Raw genomic sequence first — 23241 nt, 5'->3', positions numbered from 1 at the left:
TTAGCATATACTATTAGCAACTAGTAAGATATTAGGAAATAGTAAAATTAGAAACTAGTAGTATTGTAACTCTATAAATAGAGTCTTATATTTGTTTTGTAAACCATCAAGCAATAAAACAAGTTCTTTGATCAATTTCAACTGTATATAATAATGTAGAGTTTTTTTTTTTTTATTAAAGGCGACTTAAATTGCTTTAATCATTTTTTATTATTTTCAATTGGCTTTGCCTATATTTGTATATATATATATATATATATATATATATATATATATATATATATATATATATACAGTGGATTAATTCTTGAGAACCGTATTTTTCTTTCTGAATGTCCAACGGAATTAAGAATTTTAGGGAAAAAGAATTTTCAACTTCTTCCGGAAGTGCTCTTAGGGGCCAAAATGAAATTAAATCTCAAAAATTTTAAGAGGATTAAAGTCACCTCTCCCTACCTCCCCCATTTCATCACCTCCCTCCTCCACTTAGTCTCTCTCGCTACCTCACGACCTTTTCTGTCAAAGGTCGCCGGCCGACCAAGTTTTCCTGCGACCTTCAAACTATAAAAAAAAAGAAAAAAATTATTCCTTCTTCTTCTTCTTCTTTTTCCTTCTTCTTCTCCTCCTCCTCCTCCTCCTCCTCCTCCTCCTCCTCCTCCTTCCCCCTCCTCCTCCTCCTCTTCTTCCTCCTCCTTCTTCTTCTTCTCTCCAGCTATATCTTTACACTATGTGGCGGAGAGGCTCTTCTTCGCCGGAGATGTTGTTCGCCAGATCTTGAGGGTATGAGAACCAGATCTGACAAACCAGATCTGACAAACCAGACCTTCCATGGTCTATTTCGTTAGATCTAATCAGACATTTAAAGGTCTTATTCGTACCTTCATAGGACTGGTTCGCATATCCGACCAGACCTTTAATGGTCTGGCGAACCAAATCTCGAAGAAGGAGAACCCCTATATCGGAGTGTTTAGAGACAGAAAGTGAGGGAAAGAAGACAGGGAGAGAGAAGAAAAAAGAGACAGGAAAAAAGAAGAGGGCAGATGGCAAAAGAAGAAGAGAGAGAAAGAAAAAATAATCGTAGTTTAAAGGTCGCCGAAAAGTTTGGCCAGCTACCAACCTTCGTCGGAGAAGGTGATTAGGTGGCGTGAGAGATGAAGTAGAGGAGAGATGTGATGAAATGGAGGAAAGAGGGAGATGTGAGGTGGCTTTAATTATTTTAAAGTTTTTTAGCTTTAGTTCCATTTTGGCCCCAAGGGTAATTCGGGAAAAAAAAACTGTTTGCCCTTGGAGTTAAATTGAACTGTCAGAAACCTATTGAGACCAAAACGGAATTAACTCTAAAATATTTAGTTTAGGATTGCCATATTTTCTTTTTTCGTTTCTTTTTTTTTGTTGAAAGATTGTCCTACTTTCTTGTTACACACAATTCCATGTTTTCTATTCAATGAAATATGATGTAGAATCATTTGGGCGCAAGTTGGAGTTGTACATGATAAGACTACCTGCCCACCCTAAACTAAATATTTTAACTAATTTGGTCCAGTAATTTTTTTAGAAAGCTAATGAAGTATTTTTAATTTGGAATCCAAGACCTAGAGGATGGAAATGAATTTATTCAAATTATTACCTTATGAAACTTGCAAAATGAAAACTTTTCATCTATCGCTATATATTTGGCACAATGTATTTAAATAGACTTCAAAAAGTCTTGGTTGTGCATTTAAATAGACTTCAAAAAGTCTTGGTTGTGCATTTAAATAGACTTCAAGAAGTCTTCTTTGTGCTAAATAATAAAAAATGATTAAAGCAATTAAAGTCTTTTTCAATAAAAAAAAAAGACTCGACATTATTATATACTACCAGGTCATTGGCAATTTTGTTTTTTTTTTTGTTGAAAGGGTCATTGGCAGTTTGTGATGCTATAAAATGCAGTTGTCTAAGCCTCTCAAAATAAATAGAGATAGAGAGATTGTTAATTGGAGAAGATCGAACTAATAGTTATAAGAGGGAGAGAAAAGAATTTATCTATCGAAGAAAGTGATGTCGGGGGTAGTGAAGCACATGTTAGCCGTGGATTTCAAACCAGAAACAACTCAGGAGAAGATTGACGAACTGGTCTTCAAATATGCTCATCTTAAAGAATATATTAAGATCATCAAAGAATTCGCTTGGTATGTCAATCCACTTTTCCATTTCTCTCTCTCTATATATATACACACACACATATATGACTTTGTTCGTTCTTTTTAACTCTCTAAAATAAATATGTAAATACATATATTATTGATTAAAACTATACAGGGGGAAGGATTTCAGTGGAAAGATGAACCAAGGTTATACGTATGTGTTCACGACTACCTTCGCTAGTGATTCTGACTTGGAGGCATATCTCGAGAATCAATATCATGTTGCATTTAGCAATGAGTTGCGCCCAACCACTAAGAGCTTACTCCGAATGGATTATTACCCAACTATTGTTTAATCTTGTTGGCATTGGTGTTGTGTCATTGCAATAAAAGTCCTAAGAATAAATTATGCATTAATTCTTGAGAACAGTATTTCTCTTTCTAAATGTCCAACGTACTTTATTGGTTAAATGTAGTATGTTTGATGGTCTTTGAGGTTCTTCCTCCAGAACATTTCAATTGTAATTTTTGTGTTGTTTTTTGTTGTTTCTAATAAAACTTCGTTTATTTTATTATTTCCATGTTTACGTGATGTGATTTATTGTAATTTTTGTGTTGTTTTTTGTTGTTTCTAATAAAACTCTTAGTTCATCATTGACTTATGCATTAGATCCTGGGGATACTAGTGTTAGACATATTAGATGTCTGAGATTCCGTTACCAACACTAGAAGACCACATAACCCAATAGTGCTATCAGAGCTTCTTGCACATAGCTAATTTTGACTAAGTTCCAGACCAATCTATGCTTGTTTAGACAGATAGTTATGTCTAAAAGTGTTTTACGCATCAACTTGATCAAGTTTTGAACGTCATTTAAAGTTATTCAAGTTGATTTCAAAATTGATGATTGGAAAAAGTTTTCAAAAGATTCGATTTTGATTGATTTCGGTTTTGAAAAGTTTTTTAAAATAGTTGATTTCAATAATTTTAGAAGTTGTATGAAAATCAAATATGGATTTTTTAGAAGTTTCTAAACCAAAAGAGCAGCAGCTTACGGAAGCGCAAGACAAAAAAAAATAAATTGGAAGTTGCAACTTCTAGGAAGCGTCCGACCATTCGCGTGCTAGTCTCGGCCTTCTGGCCGAGACCGTTCCGGACTTGGAGTCTGGAACATGCAAAACCCGGGTCTTTGTCGCGTCTGGGACGCGACCAAGTCAAACCGAGTCCGTGTCGGATAAGTCCGAGATGGTACGCACGTCTAGAAGCTTCCACCAGACGCGTCTAGGATGCCCTAGGCATCTCAGTCTTAGACCGAGATGGCCTAGGACCTCTGGCATGGGTCAAACGCATCCAAACACGCCTGGGACGGCCTAAGACGTCTCGGCTGGGCGAGAAGTCCAGATAGGCTAGGCCTTGGCCTTGTCACGTTTAGGACGCGTCTAGAGCGTGGGCTAGCATCCTGGCTTAGGCCTAGGACGCGTCCAAAGCCCAAGACTGAGACTCAGATGCGTCTGGCCTACGCCTAGACGCGTCTGATCTCGGCCAGACCGTGCTTAGGCACGACCCAAGCTATTGGCCTAGAGTCGAACCGTGCTTAGGCCGGACCTAGACACTACCTAGGCTGTGGCTCCGCACATGCCATTGCACCTTGACCTTAGGGTTTAGCGCTTTGACCAATGGTTGTCTCAGGCCATTCCGAGTTCGGCCTAGGATCATGGGACGAGATTTTTTGGGCCTTGACTAGAGTGGGGGTTTTTCCGCCGAAAGTCTGATTTTTCTCTTGGTTCCACCTAAATTTTATCGAAATTATTTCGGACCACCCGAAGGCCCAAAACAGGTTATTCTTAATATTTATTTTGGAAATCATTAAAAGTCAAACCAATTTTTTTCGAAATTGACCCGGGACTGATAATGCATAAAATGTCCAGACGTTGACTAACGGCTGAAGAGGAAAGATCAGACCTGAAGTCCAACGGGTCAACCCGGCTTAAGGCAGCATGACCGTTGAACCCTTGACGATCCGTTACACACTCCCCTAACTGGGAGGTCGGCTAGAGGAAACCAGCCCTGTCACGCCCTCGACATGAACGTATCAGCCCTGGGGTCTCCGAAGGAATGAGGGGGGGGGGGGGGGTCCACGTAGGTTCATTTGATGCCTTACACCCAGAACTTGGAGGGCAGAAGCGCACTAGCAACCTACCGACTTAATCCCGAAATACCTTAAAGATCCTAGTCGGCTAACAGATCTTGAAGTGTTTAAGCAAGTTTGGACTCCACAAGTCTAAGGGAGAAACTTCTCCCATAAGATCTATCACATCTGCAGGATATCAATTGAAGATCCTTGAACTTAGGAACTTTCATCTATCCTGAATTCGAGATAAATACAAAGGGAAAGTTTCCCTCAACGAAAAAGACCACCGCCTCTTAAGCCTAAAAAAGGCCCCCACATCATCTTCCACAAGACATCGGGAACATCGTCTTCTACCCCCCAGAAACCTTGGAAGAAATACCCAGAGTTCCCCTAACTAGCCCTAAAAAAGGTCAATCAATATTCATTCTTTTACTGCAAAAAGCACCCTGACTGTCTTAAGCGTCGGAGCGGTTTACGAACCCTTTGCAAGTTTTTCCCCCTCGGGAATCAGACGAACAAGAGCTTAGAGAACAGGATCTTGGAGGACGAAAACTAGAGCAAGAGCAAGGAATATGAGCAAGGAGCAAGAACAAGGAACAGAGAGCCAGAGCTGAAGCAGGATTAAACGCAGGAATCTTACCTAACATAACAGAATATACCATCATAACGGAGGCTGTCATGCATCAACTCCCTTTTTCATGCTGATATAACGGAAGGCCATTTTTTGACATCAGCATTTGGCGCTAGAAGGAGGGGAATTCTCCAGCAAAACCATCGACTCGGTAAAACTCGAATCCTCTTGTTCACTGTCAATACTAACAGTTTTCCCAGCTTGCTAGACGATCATGTCTCCCAGCAGTGACCCCAGCGGACCCACCCTCCTTAACAGAACCGACGACCGGGGTCGAAAAACCCAAGAAAGGAAAGGTCCAAGAGGAAGAGGAAGTGGAGAAAACGGCAGACCTCACGGTACCAGTGCAGATCGGGGATAAGCCCAACGAAGTAACATATGTTGGCATCGCTCTAACCAAGATCGAAGAGGAAGAGCTGGATTCCTTTCTAAAGGCGCACCGCCACATCTTCGCCTTCGGAACAGATGAGGTCCCCAGGATAGATCCCAACATCATCACTCACAAACTCAACATTAGAGAATGAAGCAAACCTGTCAAACAAAAGAAGAGGAATTTCACACCAAACAAGCAAGCCGAAATCGCGAGACAAATGGAGAAGCTCCTGACTTTAGGAGTAATCAGGTAGGCACACATCATGGCTAGGATAAAATTAATGTTATATGAATGTGATGACTAGGACATACCAAGATGACATGGGCCCCACTAGCACCTCTTGAATCATTCACCCTTCCATCTAACCCCTCGTAGCCTCTATCTGTCCATCTTTCAATTTGTATGTGATATCTCTCTCACCTCCTCTCTCAATGGCTAAATTTAATTAATTTGGTTTCAATTTCAGATTTTGCTTCCCCCAAACTCACTATATATATTCTGGCTTAAATTTCTACATAATCGCTCAGTAAATCTAATTATTTTAGTTTAAATTGTTCAATTTTTCATCTAATCCTCTCTCTAATTTGTTTCTTTCTCTGTGTATTAATAAATTTCTGGTTATCGGAAGAAAGTGGTTCCAGCATTTCATCTTCGACTAATCCAGGTCTTGTTCTATTTCATAAAATTACTTAGTGTATTGTACTGAATATCTGTAAATTATTATAGTTTTTATTTTCGCTGATTTTACATCTTTATTACCTTTCCTCCTACATTGTTTGTATTCTACTTGGTAATTGCCATAAGATTTTTTCGACAACAAAAATTGCCATAAGATTTATTTAAATTATCATCACAAACTTGTTTGGCAAAATTCCTCAATGAATTTTACTTAACTGCCATAAGATTCTTCTTTTAAATTGGGAGCAAAAACAGAATGGCACAATGAGTTTTACTGAATAGATGTAAAACATGGTATTTACGGTCATTTAAACTGCGTGAATTGGTCGTGTCCATCCATTACATCCCAAGTTCGAATTGTTGATTTAGTCAACATATATATATATATATTTTATGTTTGCGTTTTTTAAACTTAACAACAATTTACCAGTCTTCCTCTGACATCAGATCATCTTCTCAAAATATCATTAGGTCTATCATTTTTAAACAGGTTTAGTTCTTAAAAAGAGAAGAAGATGAGCAATGATTAAAAAGTAGGATCAAATGAGCCCTATGATCTACTGTTTAGTTAGATGAACAACCTCTTCATCATACACCTTCTATGTTAAAACTTAAAAGCAATATTAAAATTTTATCACAATGACATTATGTTATGGGTTTGTAATGAACTTTTAATCTCAAATAAAAAATGTATGCATTATTTCTAGGTATAAAAAAATAGGAATCTGCATTCATGAACACTATCCAGTCAAAGTTGTTCCCACTTTATATATTTAATAGTAAAAAAAAAAAACAAAAAAATTCATTGTTTAGATGTAAGCTAAATTCTTATACACAATTAGAATTCATTTTACTTCTCTAAGCTCTTTCATTAATCTTTACATGAATAACCTATGTTCTCTCTTTGATCTCAATTTATTTGGAAAAATAGTACTTATAAGGGCGCTGGTACCTAGGGCTAACGAGCCCCTTCATCGATGTTGTCTGAAATTTAAGATTTTGTTATCATGAAGTTTTTGTTATCACTATACTTCTTCCACTTTGCCAAAAAGTTGTAATTTGTCGGACCTGCTCCGGTACGTAATGAATTTGTAGAATAAAGAGTGACACAGGATTAAAAATATGAGTAGATGGTAAAATAATTGGGAAAATGAGAAGAAAGTGAAGAGAGATGAACATAACACAAGAGTATCGAGATCCAGTTGTGGAAGTGCGTTATATCTTTTATAGTAAGTATAAATGTCGTTCTCTCGATCTTAGTAATTGTTTCCCCGATCTTCTTTATCCTAGAGTTGTAGATGGAGAAACATGAAAACAACGTGGAAGGTCTGAACAAAGTTTTGCTAAATGTCACTATCAAGCGAAACAATAACAACAATGAGGAAGAAGATGAGTCAAATGTACGGTCTTTGAGATGAGATATGCAACAGATTCACTTGGCCTTAAGTTAGTATTTTTCTGTTTACTAATCTCATTCGACTCACTCGTTCTTCATTTTTGTTGTATTTTGAGTGAAATATTTTCATGAAATTTGCAGGTAATTTCAGGAGACCATGATAATAAGACGACTGAAAGCTGGAACACAAACAGAGAGGTAGTCCCTTGGTTTGTTTCTTAAATTTTGATTTCTGGGTTACTCTTTGCTTTGTTAGTTTTAGCAATTAAGTAAATTCTAATTTTGTGGGTTAAACTGAGTATAAATTCTTGTGTAGGAAACGAATGAAAGTGAAAAAAGTTGTATGGGGAGGGGCAAACGGCTGCACTTCAGGAGGTTTATCTCTACTCATCGATATTGAGAAATTTATAAGTTTCTTAATTGTTATTTAATTCTGTTGTCGTTTTTTATTGCACATTCTTTTGGTTTGAAATCTCGCCTTATTACGCCTTAAATTTTCTTCAAAACATTTACTAAAATCTTCAACATTATGTTAATGCTCGTTCATATCTTCACAATTCTGAGATCCAATTTTCGTAGATGTCAAATACTTGTGAAGATGTCAATTATGTTGGGCTAAAGGCCTCTGCTTAAAATGTGGTACCTTTCCGGATATGTGGTAGTCCCGTGCCTACACCATTTTCTCGGGAGACGTTTAAGCCATCCCTGAATGAAATATGACTTAAGATTAATAGGACTAGAGTTAGTGATTAAAACAGTCAAAAAGGGTTCATGCAGGGTCAGTAATGGATTGTATTTGTGTCTTCAATGACTAAACTTGGGGGGGGGGGGGGGCATTGCATTATAAGTACAACAAATCTATTGTACTAGCGAACAACAGACTAATTTTTATGTATTGAAGTTAATAAACAAAAAATAATTTAAAAAAGATTGAAAAAACATAAAACAATTATATAAGAAGGGTTCCTCAACTAAAATAAAAGGGAGACATATCTAACCCTTTTCTATTGTTTAGAAAAACCATGATTTGGATATGCACTAAAATATGCTTAGTTTTTAGGGTTTTTTAGGCAAAACCCCCATTTATTTAGCTATATTAGGGGGACACCCCTAAAAACATTTTCGTTTAGGCGTTAACCCCCAAAGCTCATTTTCTGTTCAAATAGCCGTGAAGTAGTGGTCGTGCGAATCACATACTAGCCTATTGACCAAAATATCCACGTTCTATTTTTAGTATATGGCCCCCATTTATTTAGCTATATTAGGACTACGCCCCCAACCAAAATACCACTTGGAGCTTCACAACCACCTATTTCTCAAGTATCTTCTTCCTCTCAACCATCAACTTCACAACCTGTAGTATCTTCTTCTTCTGTTGGAGTAAATGATGCTTCCACTATTAAAATTTTCACTATAAAATCCAGATTTTTCTTCAGTTTGTGGATCTGCTGAATCTAAGCAAATGGGTTCTGGTTTCAATCCGGAGTTCACCAATGTCTTGTTTTTGCTCTTCTTCATTGTCAACTTGGGTTCTGCTTTTTGCTCTGAATCTTGGTTAGTTGTTGAAGGACAATCTGAAAACCGATTTAACATAGATGAATTTCATCGTAGGTTTCTTTTTCTTTGATTGCTTCTCTTTCTTCTTAAATTTCTTTTAATTCTATTCAAGATTTCAATTCTTCTCTAGCAAAATCTTCTAAGATGTCATCTTTTCTTCGAAACCCATGTCTAAGAAATGGATACCAACTCCTTAAAACATGACTAAAAGATTCAAGATCATATTTTTGTGAGAAACAATTATAAAACAGAGACTTTTGAAACCACTTACACCATTTTTGGGTACAACTACTACTAGTTGTTCTTTCATTCTTTTTTGGGTTCTGTTTGGTGGATATTATAACTTGAACTTGAGCCATACAAGTAATTTTTGGGTACAACTACCTCGAACTGGTAAAGACACGATCCACCCTATCATCGGAGTACAAGTGACACCTCGGCCAGAATCACTCGCTGATTGGCTCTAGCTCGGGGAGAGTATGACCCAATCTATAGCCGAACTCAAACTTATGAGACAAAGAACGTAACAAGGGTGAACCAACCGGAGTCACTCGTGGATTGGATCAAGCTCTGGCCTCTGGCTAGGGCTGAGCATGACCCCAGTCTACGGGCGAACCTCGGAGTTAGTGGTTCGACATGTAACTAGGGTGATTCAACCGATCGTGAGATGGGAAGGTATTGGCTCGGGATAAACTATTCGAATGGACAAAGTATTTTCGTTGGGGGTGTAGTCCTAATATAACTAAATAAATGGGGGCCATATCTAAAAATTAGAACGGCGGTATTTTGGTCAGTAGGCGAGCATTTGATTCACACGACCACTACTTCACTGCTATTTGAACGGACAATGAGCTTTGGGGGTTAAGGCCTAAATGAAAATGTTATTAGGGGTGTCCCCTAATATAGCTAAATAAATGGGGGTCATTCTCTAAAAAAACCCTTAGTGTTTAACTAAAACCCATGTGAAAGGCTTAAATCAAGACAACAAGACTTCAATTATCTCAAATGTAAAGTTATCCAATTCAACTTCCCTTATTATTTCTTTTTTCTCTCTCTCTTTTGTTTTCCATAGTAATACTATGTTAAAGTCTCTTTTGTTTCTTCTACTCACTTTGTTTACTTGTGTTTGTTTTTTTTTTCTTGTTTGTTAAAATTTGTTTTTTCTTGTTTGTTAAAAATAATTTAACATGTTCTTTCCTCTCTTCTCAAGACTTAATACGTCTCAAGCCAAAGATATAAACTAATAATACATTACCAACTCTCTTCTTTCTCTCTCCAGTTTCTAACTTCTTTATAGAAAACAAATCTAATAAGTAAAGAATTCTTAAACGCAACATAAAGTTAACATTTACTAGTATATATATATATATATATACAAATAGTAGTAGTATTTTATGATGTAACAACATATTCAGAAGACAAAAAGTGTTGAGTACGACTACTAAGACAAAGAGATGCCAAAGTGTTAGACATAAAGAGGATAACAACTGCCTACACGTCCGCAGCAAATAATTTACTGCCTCTTATTCTGTTAAGAATCTCTAGTAATAATTAGAAACTTTCTAAAATTTTGACTATTTGAGGAGTTGTAAAGATCTCTAACTACCTGATTTCATGATTACAAAATAGAATAATCTAATTACAAGCCCAGCTGACCACTATATATAACCTTTGTCCTAGTTAGTATTTTTCAAGGTCAACCAAGAGAAAGACAGAATCTTCAAGGTCAACCAAGAGAAAGAAAGAATCAAGTGAAGAAAGAAATTTGAATTTCATTAGCAAGTTCGAAGAAGAAGAAGAAGAAGGAAAAAAACAATGGAAGTGGAAGGAATACTACTTAAAGGGTGTAGATTTTGCCCAACTGATGGAGAACTTATCGAAGTCTACCTAAAGACGAAGGTATTGGGAGAAAATTTATTACCTTTTACTGATTTTTTTATCCATGAAAGAGATGTTTATGAAACCGAACCGTGGGACATATTTGACAAGTTAACTCAAGATGGCCACAAAAACTACAATTTGGATACTAGCAAATACGGTCATGGTAATCATACTGACGAAAACTATGGCGAGGTTCTGTATTTCTTTACAAAGCTTAAGAAGAAATCCAATAAGTCTGTCAGATCATCAAGAACTGTCGGTACATGTACATGGAAAGGCCAGAGTAAAGGTAAATTGATTTTCAACGATAAAAATATGGAAATCGGTATCAAGAAGAACTTCTCACTTGAATAGACAAATAATAATAATAATAATTCATCAAAACCTGACTCCAACAGAAGGAAGACAAATATTAGATGGATTATGCATGAATACTCACTGCCTCATACATTCCCCAACAACAATGGCTATGTATTATGTAAAATACGAAGAAAAGTTAGCGATGGTGGTATTAGTAGTAGCAACAACAACACTGCAAGAGGAGGAACCGAGTTGACAACATCAACGGTAGAAGAAGTAATAAGTGCATATCAGCAGCCTATTCAAGATAACCAATTCGGCTTAACAGATCACCAGGAATAGTAATGGAGGACATGACGCACACTGGTTATGAAATGATCCCCATGAACTTTGACTACTTGGACAATACTAATGTAGTAGTAGCACAAGAACCCGCTGATAATGTATATAATGAAGTTGGTAATTATCGGTCTTTTTGGGAAGGTATTGGTGTTGATTTTGAAATGACCCCCATGGACTTTACCGACTTGAACAACAATAATAATGTAGTAGCACAAGAATCAGATGATGAATTTATAAATGGATTCTTGAGTATTGAACAGAATCACTACATGAACAATAATGGAGTACAATCAGAGAAGCTTCTCAGACCTCTTGAGGATGGATTGCAAGAAGAAGCCCAGCAGCAGCTACAACATCAAGATGGATCGCCAGAAGAACCACATCAGCAGTACTTGAACAATAATGGAGTACAATCAGGGGAGCTGCTAAGACCTCATGAGGATGGATTGCAAGAAGAAGCCCAGCAACAGCAACAACATCAAGATGGATTGCCAGAAGAACCCCAGCAGCAGTGCTTGAACGATAATGAAGATAACCAAGTTGGCACGGCCCGTTTGACGATTGTGGCGTGTTAGACACGCCACAACCACGCCAAGCACGGTTTTGAGTCGTGCCGTGTCGTGTTGTGCCTAGACTACAAGGTCTTGGCACAGAAACGCCTCATGGCAACGCCCCAGCCGTTGCCGTGGCGCTCCCAGCCGTTTTCTGTGCCGGGTCGTGGCTAATGGGCCAGCTGTTGCCAAACTTAACAAAAGAAAGCACTAAATAATTTTCAAGTCAAACGTTGTGATTTTTGTTTAAACTTTAGAATCTATGTTTATTTTATTACTTAATAATTTTATTAACTATTAATTTTATCAATTAACAACTACTTTCAACAAAATAACAATAATGTTTTGTAAATTAAGTACCCGTTTCTAACGGATTAGGAACGCCACAGACCGTGGCATGTCGTGTTTCCGTTCCTAATGTGTCGTGGTTGACGGGTCTGGGAGCTTAAAATTCCAGACCCGCCACGGCCCGCTTGACCCGTGACGGGTCGGCACGACACAGTACGTGACGTTCCGTGCCGTGTCGTGTTGCCTTATAAACGGGTTGTGCCGGTCCGTTTCCGTGCCGACACAACCCGTTGGCCACCACTAAACAACAATAGTAATCGAGGACATGACGCACACTGCTTATGAAACGATCCCCATGGACTATGACTACTTGAACAACACTAATGTAGTGGCACAAGAACCCGAAGATGATGTATATAATGAAGTTGGTAGTGATCCGTCTTTTGGGGACGGTATGGTTTCTGATTATCTAATGATCCCCATGGACTTCGCCGACTTGAAGAACAAGAATGACATAGAATCAGATGATGAATTTATGAAAGAATTGTCATCATTGTTGGGCATTGAACACAATGACTCCTTGAACAATAACGGAGTACAACCAGGGGAGCTGTCCAGACCTCATCGGGATGGATTGCAAGAAGAAGCCCAGCAGCAACAACAACATCAAGACGGATTGCAAGAAGAACCCCAACAGCAGTACTTTCTATCCAAATGTTAGGGTTTCGAGGCAGGCAGCTGCTGGAGCCATCAGTTCTTTATATACCGGCCATCAACCAAGTTTTATGCATTAAGAATCTTAAATTTTTGTATTATGTCTAGCTAGAATTTGGATTTCTAAGTCAAAGCTATCCTAGTTAAAGAATGTAAAAACATCAAAAAACGATTTACGAGCCAACTCCTCAACTCTTTGCCTGAACCTGACATTTTGCCGCTGTCATCGGATCGGGCCAACTCCAAGTGATAGTAATGTGTATAGGCTATCTATGGTTTCTATTATCATTTGATAAAGTCTTAATACATCAAAAATGTATTCAATTTATGGAGGATAAGGATGTCATAGAGTAACTTCGACGTGATTTTTCAATGCGGATGAAAGAAAATAAAGTAGAAAATGTGAAACATAAGGAATCATTCATAACTAGAGCTTCGATTCCATAGAAAAATTAACAAAAACAACTACAAATAAATCCTAGATTAAAACATAGAGTCTCATAAATCATTCTTGACTAAAGAAATTAAAGGTTTGTTTGAGAAGAAAGCATCCAAATTTGTTGTTATCAAAGTCATCTATGGCAATTCTTGAGTCAAGAGTTAAGATAGCTTTATGCGGAGTTAACACAACATTCTCCAACTCAAATAGCTCTTTCGGAACATGAGGTTCATTCTCGAATACATCAAGCCCAGCACCTGCAATCTCTCGTGCTACTAAACACCGAACTAATTCCTTCTCGTCGATAAGAGCCCCTCTACCTACATTTATTATAACTCCGTTCTTGCCCAATGCCGATAATACGTCCTTGTTTAAAATGTGGAAGGTTTCTTTGTTTAAATCACAACATATTATGAGGATGTCATTGTTTTCTGCAAGATCAATGACATTTGAATGAAAAGGGTATGAAAAATATGGTTTCTTCTTCCTTGAGTTGTATGAGATAATGCAACCTAATAAAAATCAGCAACTTCCTCAGAGTACAAATTACCAGCATTATCGACGACAATCTCTCTCCGGTGACACTCATACAAGTCAATATGATCAAGACCAACACTGGTAGTTAAAACACAACCAAGATTTGGCAAAAAGTTGAGAATTTCTGAGGAGATTCGAACACCCCCACCTGCACAAATTAAGGCTTTAATGGATTGAATCTGGGTATGGTTGGTATTTAAGAATTGAATCAAAGGAATAGACAAATCCCATGCTTTTAAAGATTCAAATTTCTTAGAAAATGATACTTGGAATGAAGGAAGTAATGGGAATGGTCTGAGAATGAAAACTCTGGGTAAGTGATTGGGTTCCGCCATTATTGATTTTGTTGAATTCCTTCTGGTCAGTGGGTAATGAATCTTCTTCTTCTTCAACTTGGGAAGTGAGTGCCTGTGAGTGGAAGGAATGAAGGTCAAGCTCAAGAGGGAATTCATTTGTTACTTAATTTAGTAAGTATATGTTATAGTATGTGGGTTGGAAACCTATAATACTCTAAACAATCTTTTATAGAGAGGCAGACCAAAATTTATTCGGTAACAATATCTTACCTTGAGAAGTTTGATTCTTTGTTGAAGATTAGGGAGGACCATGAAGATTACTTTTCTTTTCTGGCGATCTGGTTGGCGAAGATTAGGGAGAACCATGAAGACAACTATTTACTAGACATAACCTTTTTTTTTTATTAAATTTTAAACAAAACTATTTGTTTTATTGGTATTTTCGAGCATATATTGTATTGAGAATCTTAGAAAAAACACTACTCCAAATTAAACCCGGAAGATAATAACTGAGGGAAGATGAATATATGTTCAATGAGCATTTGGCGGTGATCAATATAGATATATTTAAGGAAGACCGAATATGATAAAATTTAATTGCCACAAAAAAAACCTTTTATAAAATAACTGCAAAATGTTGTAAACCTTAAATCGCAATTATGTAGCGAAAATAACATATGAATAACAAAAATAACATACTAATAACAAAAACTACTTCCTAAAAGTAAAAGTCAATTTAATTTGTATTGATGATCAAGAAAGTTCAAGAAAAAAACATGATCAAGAGAATTGATTAAAATAAAAAATTAAATATGATATCTATGAAATAAATTAGTTGAGATTGAAAAGAAGCAAAAAAAGATTATGAGGATAGTGGGGATCGAACTCATGACCTCTCTACTTACAAGAGAAAGGTTTGCCAACTAAGCTAAGTCTAAATATGTTCTATATAATGTTTAGTTACTTATATATTTCGTTCGGCACCTTGGGGCCTCATTTTTCCATCAACACTTGGGGGCCCAAAGCGACCACTTTGGTGGCTTTGGGACTAGGCCCCCCTGGTCTTAACACCACCCTCAAGCCGAACGGTCTGAACCAGAGAGAGCTTGAACTTCAAATCAGTAAATCGAGATGTGGAGGGATCCTTTGTAAATATATCAGCTACTTGACCATCTCCAGGTAGAAATCGAACTTGTAACTTCCCAAAGGTAACTTGTTCTCTTACAAAATGGAAATCAATGGCGGCATGTCTTGTTTTGGAATGAAGAATTGTATCGACAACAAGGTAAGCTGCACTAATATTATCACAGTGAACAATTGAAGAAGAAGAAGGTAAAGAGATATCTAATTCAGTTAATAAGTTCTGAAGCCAAATTATATCTGCACTGGTGTGGGCAACAAGCCTATACTCTGCTTCGGTCGGAGACCGAGCCACTGTTGGTTGGGTTTTTGAACCCCATATGATTAAATTAGGTCCAAGAAAGACACATGAACCAGACGTTGAACGACGATCATCAGGGGAACCAGCCCAGTCAGCATCAGAGAATCCGAGAGTAGGAGAAGAAAGAGCTCGTCTGAACAGAGACCTTCATTGATCGATCCTTTTAGATATCGAAAAACCCTTTTTGCTGCAATAAGATGTATTGACGTAGGAGATTTCATGAACTTTGATACTTGGTTAACTGCATAACAGGTGTCCGACCTAGTCATGGTGAGGTATTGTAATGCACCGACAAGACTTCAAAACAAGTGAGGATCAGAGAGAGGTTCTCCATCTTGTTTGGATAATTTCTTGCCTGTGATAACTGGAGTACTGACTGGTTTGGAAGAATTCATTCCAAATTTCTGAAGCAAATCCTTTGTGAATTGGTTGAGGACCATCATGAAGTTTAATGATTTTTTTGTCCGCAAAGATAGACCTTTTTGTTATTTCATTTAATAGATTTGTTACTAATACACCCCACTAAATTTCTCGTACGAATGAGTGAAAGAAGATAAAATTAATTTACCGTGAAAAGAGACAGAATCGTGAGCCCTAAAACAACAAAACCAACAATCATAGTCAGGTTATCAACAATCAAGAGTATTTGTAAAAGAGCTCTATTGCTTCTCCTGTTAACTTATCTTCTTCTTCTTCTCTTATAAGTTTTGTCGAAGTTTGCTTGAAATGCTTGGTTGTAAAAGCAAGTTGGTCTTCTCCAATATATACAGTTTCCTAATATGATATTACTCTTGGAAAATAAGTCATCTTATTATCCTGATTCTATTAGAAGTCTATTTAAATTAGCTGCTTCTAAATCAATGGCAATAGTAAACAGTTTCCTAATATGATACTACTCTTAGAAAATAAGTCATCATAAATTAATTCTTCTAAATCATTTGTTTCACTGAATAGGAGAAGACTAGACCGTAACAGTATTCTCCTAGACTTAGGAGAAGACTACATCGTAAAAGAAATACTGTTTCAATAAGAGAAGACTACACCATAACTGTTTCAATGATGGATGGTTTATGAAGGTTAGGATCACACAGAGACTAAATTTTGATTGTTTGTAAAAAATCCATACATGAAAAGAATTTGAAAGTACAAAAAATCACATATATAAGTAGTTCATTATTTCTAATGGCGTGTGGATTTATGATGAGAAAAACAAGGTTTGGTGCCCTTAGTCGGTCAAACAATGAATCACGTATTAGGGTCTCGGTAGCCTTACCTCTCGCTCGGTTGCTTACCATAAGCAGAATCTGGATCCTCCAAATGGTACAAAAAAGTCGTAAATCTTACTGCTTAAGAGTTTTGTTTGACCTTTCAATTGATTTCATTTGTAACACAAACTGATTCTGGAGAAACAATTGGTATACCGTCTTGAGCATTCCAAATGGACCAGTAAATCTTGTTGTAAATGAAGGAGAATATGGAAGTGATGGCGGCCATCCCACTAATGGGCCTCACGGCCAACCCAACAACGAGCCTAGCAGCCAAGAGCCTATATTAATATAAGTTCTCAATTTAATATTTAGGGTTTTCATGTTTAGAGTCCTAGCAATCAAGGAAAGTATTATTAGTAGTTATCTTCTTTCTTTATTTGAGTCCAACTAGGAAAGTATAATCTCTATATAAGAGATCCACCACCCTTTGGTGTAACGGTTGGACACCCCTCTTAAGACCATGAGGTCGTGGGATCGAGTCTCGGTGGAAGCAGTTGCCATCAAGATTTATCCTATGTAATTTAGGCTATGAATAATGTAATAATTTGTCGGCCTTTAGGCCTCTTCGTTGTCGAGCTTTAAGCTTCTTTCATTCTCATCATTCTCAATTTATATTAGGCGGTTATCGTGCTCATTACATCTCCATGATGAATCAATGCCTTGTAACGACTAACGTAGACCGTAGTCGAATTTTCAAAAAAAAAATCTCTATATAAGAGAAGTCCAGTCTATCTTTTAACACACAATTGAATTATCAAATAAAAAAACCTTAATTGCATCTTCTTTGTTTACAGTTATTTCAGTTTATCTTTAAATTATTTGTCGTTAATGAGTTCTACTTCTTTTACGCTTCCGCCAAAATCTACATCAACTGGTATTCAGAGCTTGAAGAATCTGGGAATGAAAGATGAATTTTTTTTCATGGATACATCTCTCCTTGAATGCTAGAATTTTTTTCAACGTTTAGATTGGGATCCCTTTCGAGATTCACAACAACTCTATGTTGATCGAAAAGATCAAAACAAAATTAATGTCGTTTCCAAAATCCCTATGTTTGATGGTCAATATCATATAGATTTTTGGATTCAACAGTTGGAAGATTGGTTCATAAACCAAGATGTTAGTGATGAAGATAAGGTTTTTGTCGTTGAACAACACTTATCTTAAAGAGTCTACGACAAATTCAACGAGATGCAAAGGAGATCTCGTTGATCAAGGAATCCCCTTCATTGATGATTGGAATCAACTGAAAAATATTTTTCGATATGCTTTCCTTCCTTTGGATGAGTATTCATCTTATGCCGACTCACAAATTGATTCTAGACGACAACCATCCCATATTCTCTCGAACACCATTGTTGCTGAAGAAGTTCTTGACAAGATTCTCTCAATGGCCGAGGAAGAAGAAAGAGGTAATTTTTCTTCATCAAACATAAATTCTATTCGTAATATGAAGAAACCATGTCCAGACCAATTATTCGATTCATATACAATTCCGAGAAAAGAAATTCTTGTTTCGAATCCTAAAAATTTTCGCATCAATTATCTCCCACGTCACCACTTTCTCTATCACCTATTTTCGAGAACGACGTCTTTGATAAGGTTTTCGAGTCAGCAATCAAGAGTTATAAACTCAATCACAGATCTTTAACTTTCTCGAAACTAATCAAGGTCTTTAATGGTCTCCTCATTACCGCTAAGTCTGTTGCCAAAGCTGTTCATCTTCCTCCTAAAATTATCCAAGGTGGTGATATATGGATCAATGAGAACCGTTTCAGGATCGCGAGGAAGCTTGGAAAAGGTGGGTCTGATTATGTTTATCGTCGTGAAAGCCGAATTAAGCATATTGATGTTTTGTTCCAACGACTTCCAAGTGTTTTAATAGTGTCTAGACGTGTTGTTCGGAAGAACAAATTCGCTGATTTTGTTGGCGAAGATATCGACCCATCACTATACGAAGCTGAAATGCCTGGTCTATCTACTAAAGAATTAGATGAAAGTAGACGAATGCACGTTCGTGACACTGCAGTTGATCGTGAAAAAGATTCGATCGAGTTAAGATCAGCTAAACTTTGTCTAGAAAGAAATATACCTTATTTAGGTATATGTAGAGGGTCACAAGTTCTTAAAGTTGCTTGTGGTGGTACTTTATATCACGATGTCGAAAAAGAGCTATCGAAAAACGTCTGAGAAGAAGATAATAATGTTGTTGTTCATATGGATTATGATAATTATGGAGGATATCGACCTGTTGTTAAGGTAGTGAAGGATAGTCCTTTACATGATTGGTTTAAGGATTCGTTCGAGGAAAATAAAATGGAGATAATGGTGGATAGTTATCATCATCAAGGCGTGAAAAGATTAGCACAACGGTTTGTTCCGACGGCTTTTGCGTATAATAACGGTGGTGAGCCTTTCCAATCAAAACAGTACTCTGAACTTGAAGTGGGAGCTGAATTTCTCGAGTCCAATACAACATTGAGTACACAACATGAAAAGAAATTGAAACAAATGGGTGCAACAGTAGGGAATGCAAGTCCATTCTTAGAAAGGTTGAAGATGAATGAAGAGAGAGAAAAGATAGCAATGGAAGATGGAGACACAGTATTCGGGGTCGGTGTTGAAGTGAACATAGATTCACAGGTTTATTGGAACGTCAAATATCACGCAAGCCATGGGTGTCTAAGAAACGACGACGATAACAAAGCTTATGTACCTCAAATTGTTTCATTAGGTCCTTATCACCATGACAGAAAGAAACTTAAAGATATGAATAGACATAAATGGAGATCTCTTCATCAAGTTTTTAAACGTACAGAAATGATGGTTCTTGATGGTATTTTCATTCTTGAGCTCTTCAGAGGAGTTGCAGAAGGATTTAGGCAACTTGGGTACTCGAGAAATTATCCTATTTTCGCCGTGAGAAGTACTATGCATTCGATCCAATGTAACATAATAATGCTTGAAAATCAACTTCCTCTTTTCATCTTTAAACTTTTGGCTATTCAAATTGGTGATCCAAATCAAAAAGGGTTTGTAGCAAAGTTTATTATTCGATTTTTCGATCCATTAACACCCACAGATGAACCTTTAAAGAAAGTGATAGATCTAAGTTAGAGTCATCTCTTTGGCATCCTCATTCAAACATGTTAGATCCATTAAAAGAACATGGTGGTTTTCATTGTATTGATGTTTTTCGTCGAAGTTTATTAAGAACAAGTCCTCAACCCATACCAAGAATATGGAATAAACGTCGGTCAAACCATCAAGTACCCGATAAATGTCGAATGGAGATAATCCATTGTGTTACAGACTTAACAGAAGCTGGAGTGAAGTTTAAGAAAAGAAAAACGGGTCGATGTTGGGATATTCAATACAAAGATGGAGTCCGTTGGATGCCTAGACTCTTAATCCATGACGGAACGAAATCATTATTTTAACTTGATAGCTAACGAACAATGTCAAATCGATTGCACTACTCATATAATAGCTTATATGGTTTTCATGGATAATTTGATCAAGAAGGATGTGGTATTTTCCCTCCTTTTGTTCAAAGATGGTAGAATATGGTACTTTCAAGTTCTTAACCGCTCCTTCTTATACGTTTTGGATGGGAGGACGACATTCATCGTTTTTCTAATAACAAAGAAGGTAGTATATGTGCTTTGTTTCGTCCAACTAAAAGACGACGGACGATGTCGCAACTTATTGGACGTTTATACCCGTTTTATCTGGATGAGCCGATTTACGACAACGCCAACTTAGGGACAAGTTGTTCCACGGAGGGGGAGTATGATGGCGGTCATCCCACTAATGGGCCTCACGGCCAACCCAACAACGAGCCCAACAGCCAAGAACCTATATTAATATAAGTTCCCAATTTAATCTTTAGGGTTTCCATGTTTAGAGTCCTAGCAATCAAGGAAAGTATTATTAGTAGTTATCTTCTTTCTTTATTTGAGTCCAACTAGGAAAGTATAATCTCTATATAAGAGAAGTCCAGTCTGTCTTTTAACACACAATTGAATTATCAAATAAAAAACTCTTAATTGCATCTTCTTTGTTTACAGTTATTTCAGTCATCTTTCAATTATTTGGCGTTTCTTGTTTAGCTTATTAATGATTTCTACTTCCTTTACGCTTCCGCCAAAATCTACATCAGGAAGAAACTTTAAGACAAGAACTAAGGTTCGATGGGTATATGTGCTTCCCGTAACCATCACTCTTTCGGAGCATTCATGTTCTACGACTAATTAAAACTAACTTGATTTCTTTGGACAAAATTCTCTATTTTATGTTGCTATTGTACAAGTTTAATATTGCATAAAGTTTATGTTAAATCGCTTATAATCTGGTTATGCTGCTATTTACCTTGGTTCATAATGACTGTGAACACTTTTACAAAAGAGTTGGGCTAACCTGTTCGAAGAACTAGACCCAACCAACATGTTTTGTAGAATTAGACGGTTTTATGGAATTTGATAGAGTTAGTTGGAACTAAATTCCTCAAGAAATTAGATACACTTTCCAAACACAACTGCATAAGTTAGACTGTGTAGCTCAAAATTGTATAATTATAATTTATTTTCGTGAGTACCAACTAATTTTACTCCATCATATTTTTTAGTACGATAGATACCACCAAAATTGATATGTCTCATTCATTGAACTATAGTGATTATCAGAACATCAAGATAACAGTTAACAAGATCCTAGGGATAACAGAAATATGTCTATGTAATTTTTTATCAAAAATCTGTTGTAATTACACATATGTCTATGTGAGACATTTGTTTGCCTGTTTTCAATTTGTTTGATTTTGTTGGGGTCGAGGAGTTTCGACACAAACTAAAAGAAGAAGGAAAGTTGGTGTCTTCACACTAACATAAGGTTTCTGCTAAGGGTTTATGTTGTGATAAAATATAATCACAACAAGAAAATTGGTGAATCAATGGTTAGGTTCTAATTTTGTAAAAAACTTTACCTTCAATTTGATGTTCTGCCTTTCTCCTACATGTTTTGATTAAATAATTAGTCGTTGGATTTTTCAGCTTCAACTTCATTGAAACAAATGTAAATAACACTGTAACGAAATTTATATATTTAATTCCGTGGTATATTGATGGTAATATCTGGAGCCAATCGACGCAGTTTAAAACGAAAACAAATTCTCTGTCACATGAGGTGATATATATTATAGGATACTTTTTCTCTCTAAGACGGGAAAAAAGAGGTCATATGGGAATTATTGCTAAAGTAGGAGACCAGGCAGGAAGCTGGTCACAAAGTTGGGGGCCATTTGGGAAATAACCGTAACTTAAATGCAACTTTGTTTCTTTTTTCTTGATTTCATTAGTTATAATTTCGTGTTTTCTTAAATTAGGACCTAAGTTTACCTTTTCAAAAATTGAAGGAAAAAGTGGATGAAGAAGAATCAAGAATATTGGATGGTTTCATGTCAAAGGATGTTGGTCCTCACATATTGCGAATATGAAATTATCAATTATGTAAGAGAAAAAGATAAAAAAAATCTCTATAGGTAAGCTTCTGCTGTTTTTTAGGGGTTACGACTGTTCAACAAAAAAAGTTATTTCTTTTTAGTTGGCCGTTTTGCTAATATTTTGTTAGATACTCATTTTTGTTTTGGAAAATTTTCAAAAAAAAACTCTTATTGAATGATCATCATTGTGGAAGCTACACCAGAACCCAAATTGGATATTGACATTATAGAGTTATAGAAATTGTAATTGAGCTACTTCTTTATCGTAGTATTGTTGTTTTCAAGTGAAGTTAAAACACATATCCTCAGTGCAACTATAGGATATGTGCTTAATTTGACTAAATTGGAAAAATGGTTCGCAAATGCAATATACCAGGCAAAATTTATGCTTCAAAGTTGGGCACAAAAGAGACTAAGAGGTTCTTCAACCTTCTCTACGACGTGGCTTCCTGATAGAAAAGATATCCTATAGAAGTGATCGAGTGAATATTCAAAGATTCACTTCTTGAGTATCCTGTTGGTTATTTGATTTATTATTATGATGCTAGGTGAAATCATTTTTTTATTTGTTTCGGCAATTATATCTATCTCCCACTAACTCTAGCTTGGGAGCTTTTAGTAACACACTTGGAAAAACAGGTTGGGGTCTCCTTTACTTGCTCCATTAATCACATGTACTTTCTTTAGAAGGGTTTTTCTAATTTGTGCTACTGTTTTCATTTTATTTTGCAAGTTTGTTAGCTAGATTAATAGGTCGTGTTGTAATTTTGTATGAAGATTTTATTACTGGT

General features: G+C 36.6%; 1 protein-coding gene, 1 long non-coding RNA gene and 2 pseudogenes across 2 annotated transcripts; 3 read left to right on the top strand and 1 right to left on the bottom strand.

Annotated features, from left to right (window-relative positions):
- Positions 1-1874: 1874 nt before the first annotated feature.
- LOC147548532 (uncharacterized) lies at positions 1875-2701 on the top strand. Its single transcript, XR_015237567.1, has 2 exons — positions 1875-2171; positions 2302-2701. It is a non-coding gene; the product is annotated as an uncharacterized LOC147548532 (long non-coding RNA).
- Positions 2702-10708: 8007 nt separating this feature from the next.
- LOC147548531 (putative NAC domain-containing protein 94) lies at positions 10709-11128 on the top strand. The gene has a single exon (XM_086668069.1). It carries the CDS (start codon positions 10709-10711, stop codon positions 11126-11128), a length of 420 nt encoding a protein of 139 aa, XP_086524195.1.
- Positions 11129-13467: 2339 nt separating this feature from the next.
- On the bottom strand, positions 13468-14280 carry LOC147548530 (glyoxylate/hydroxypyruvate reductase HPR3 pseudogene; annotated as a pseudogene).
- Positions 14281-18076: 3796 nt separating this feature from the next.
- On the top strand, positions 18077-22444 carry LOC147548529 (uncharacterized; annotated as a pseudogene).
- The last annotated feature ends 797 nt before the right edge of the window (positions 22445-23241 follow it).

Source organism: Eschscholzia californica, unplaced genomic scaffold, assembly GCF_041429995.1.
Source record: "Eschscholzia californica isolate CP2 unplaced genomic scaffold, dmEscCali1.0.p SCAF_3, whole genome shotgun sequence".
Lineage (NCBI taxonomy): Eukaryota > Viridiplantae > Streptophyta > Magnoliopsida > Ranunculales > Papaveraceae > Eschscholzia > Eschscholzia californica.
Note: the sequence above shows the minus strand (reverse complement) of the source record. Positions and strands in the feature narration are given on the sequence as shown.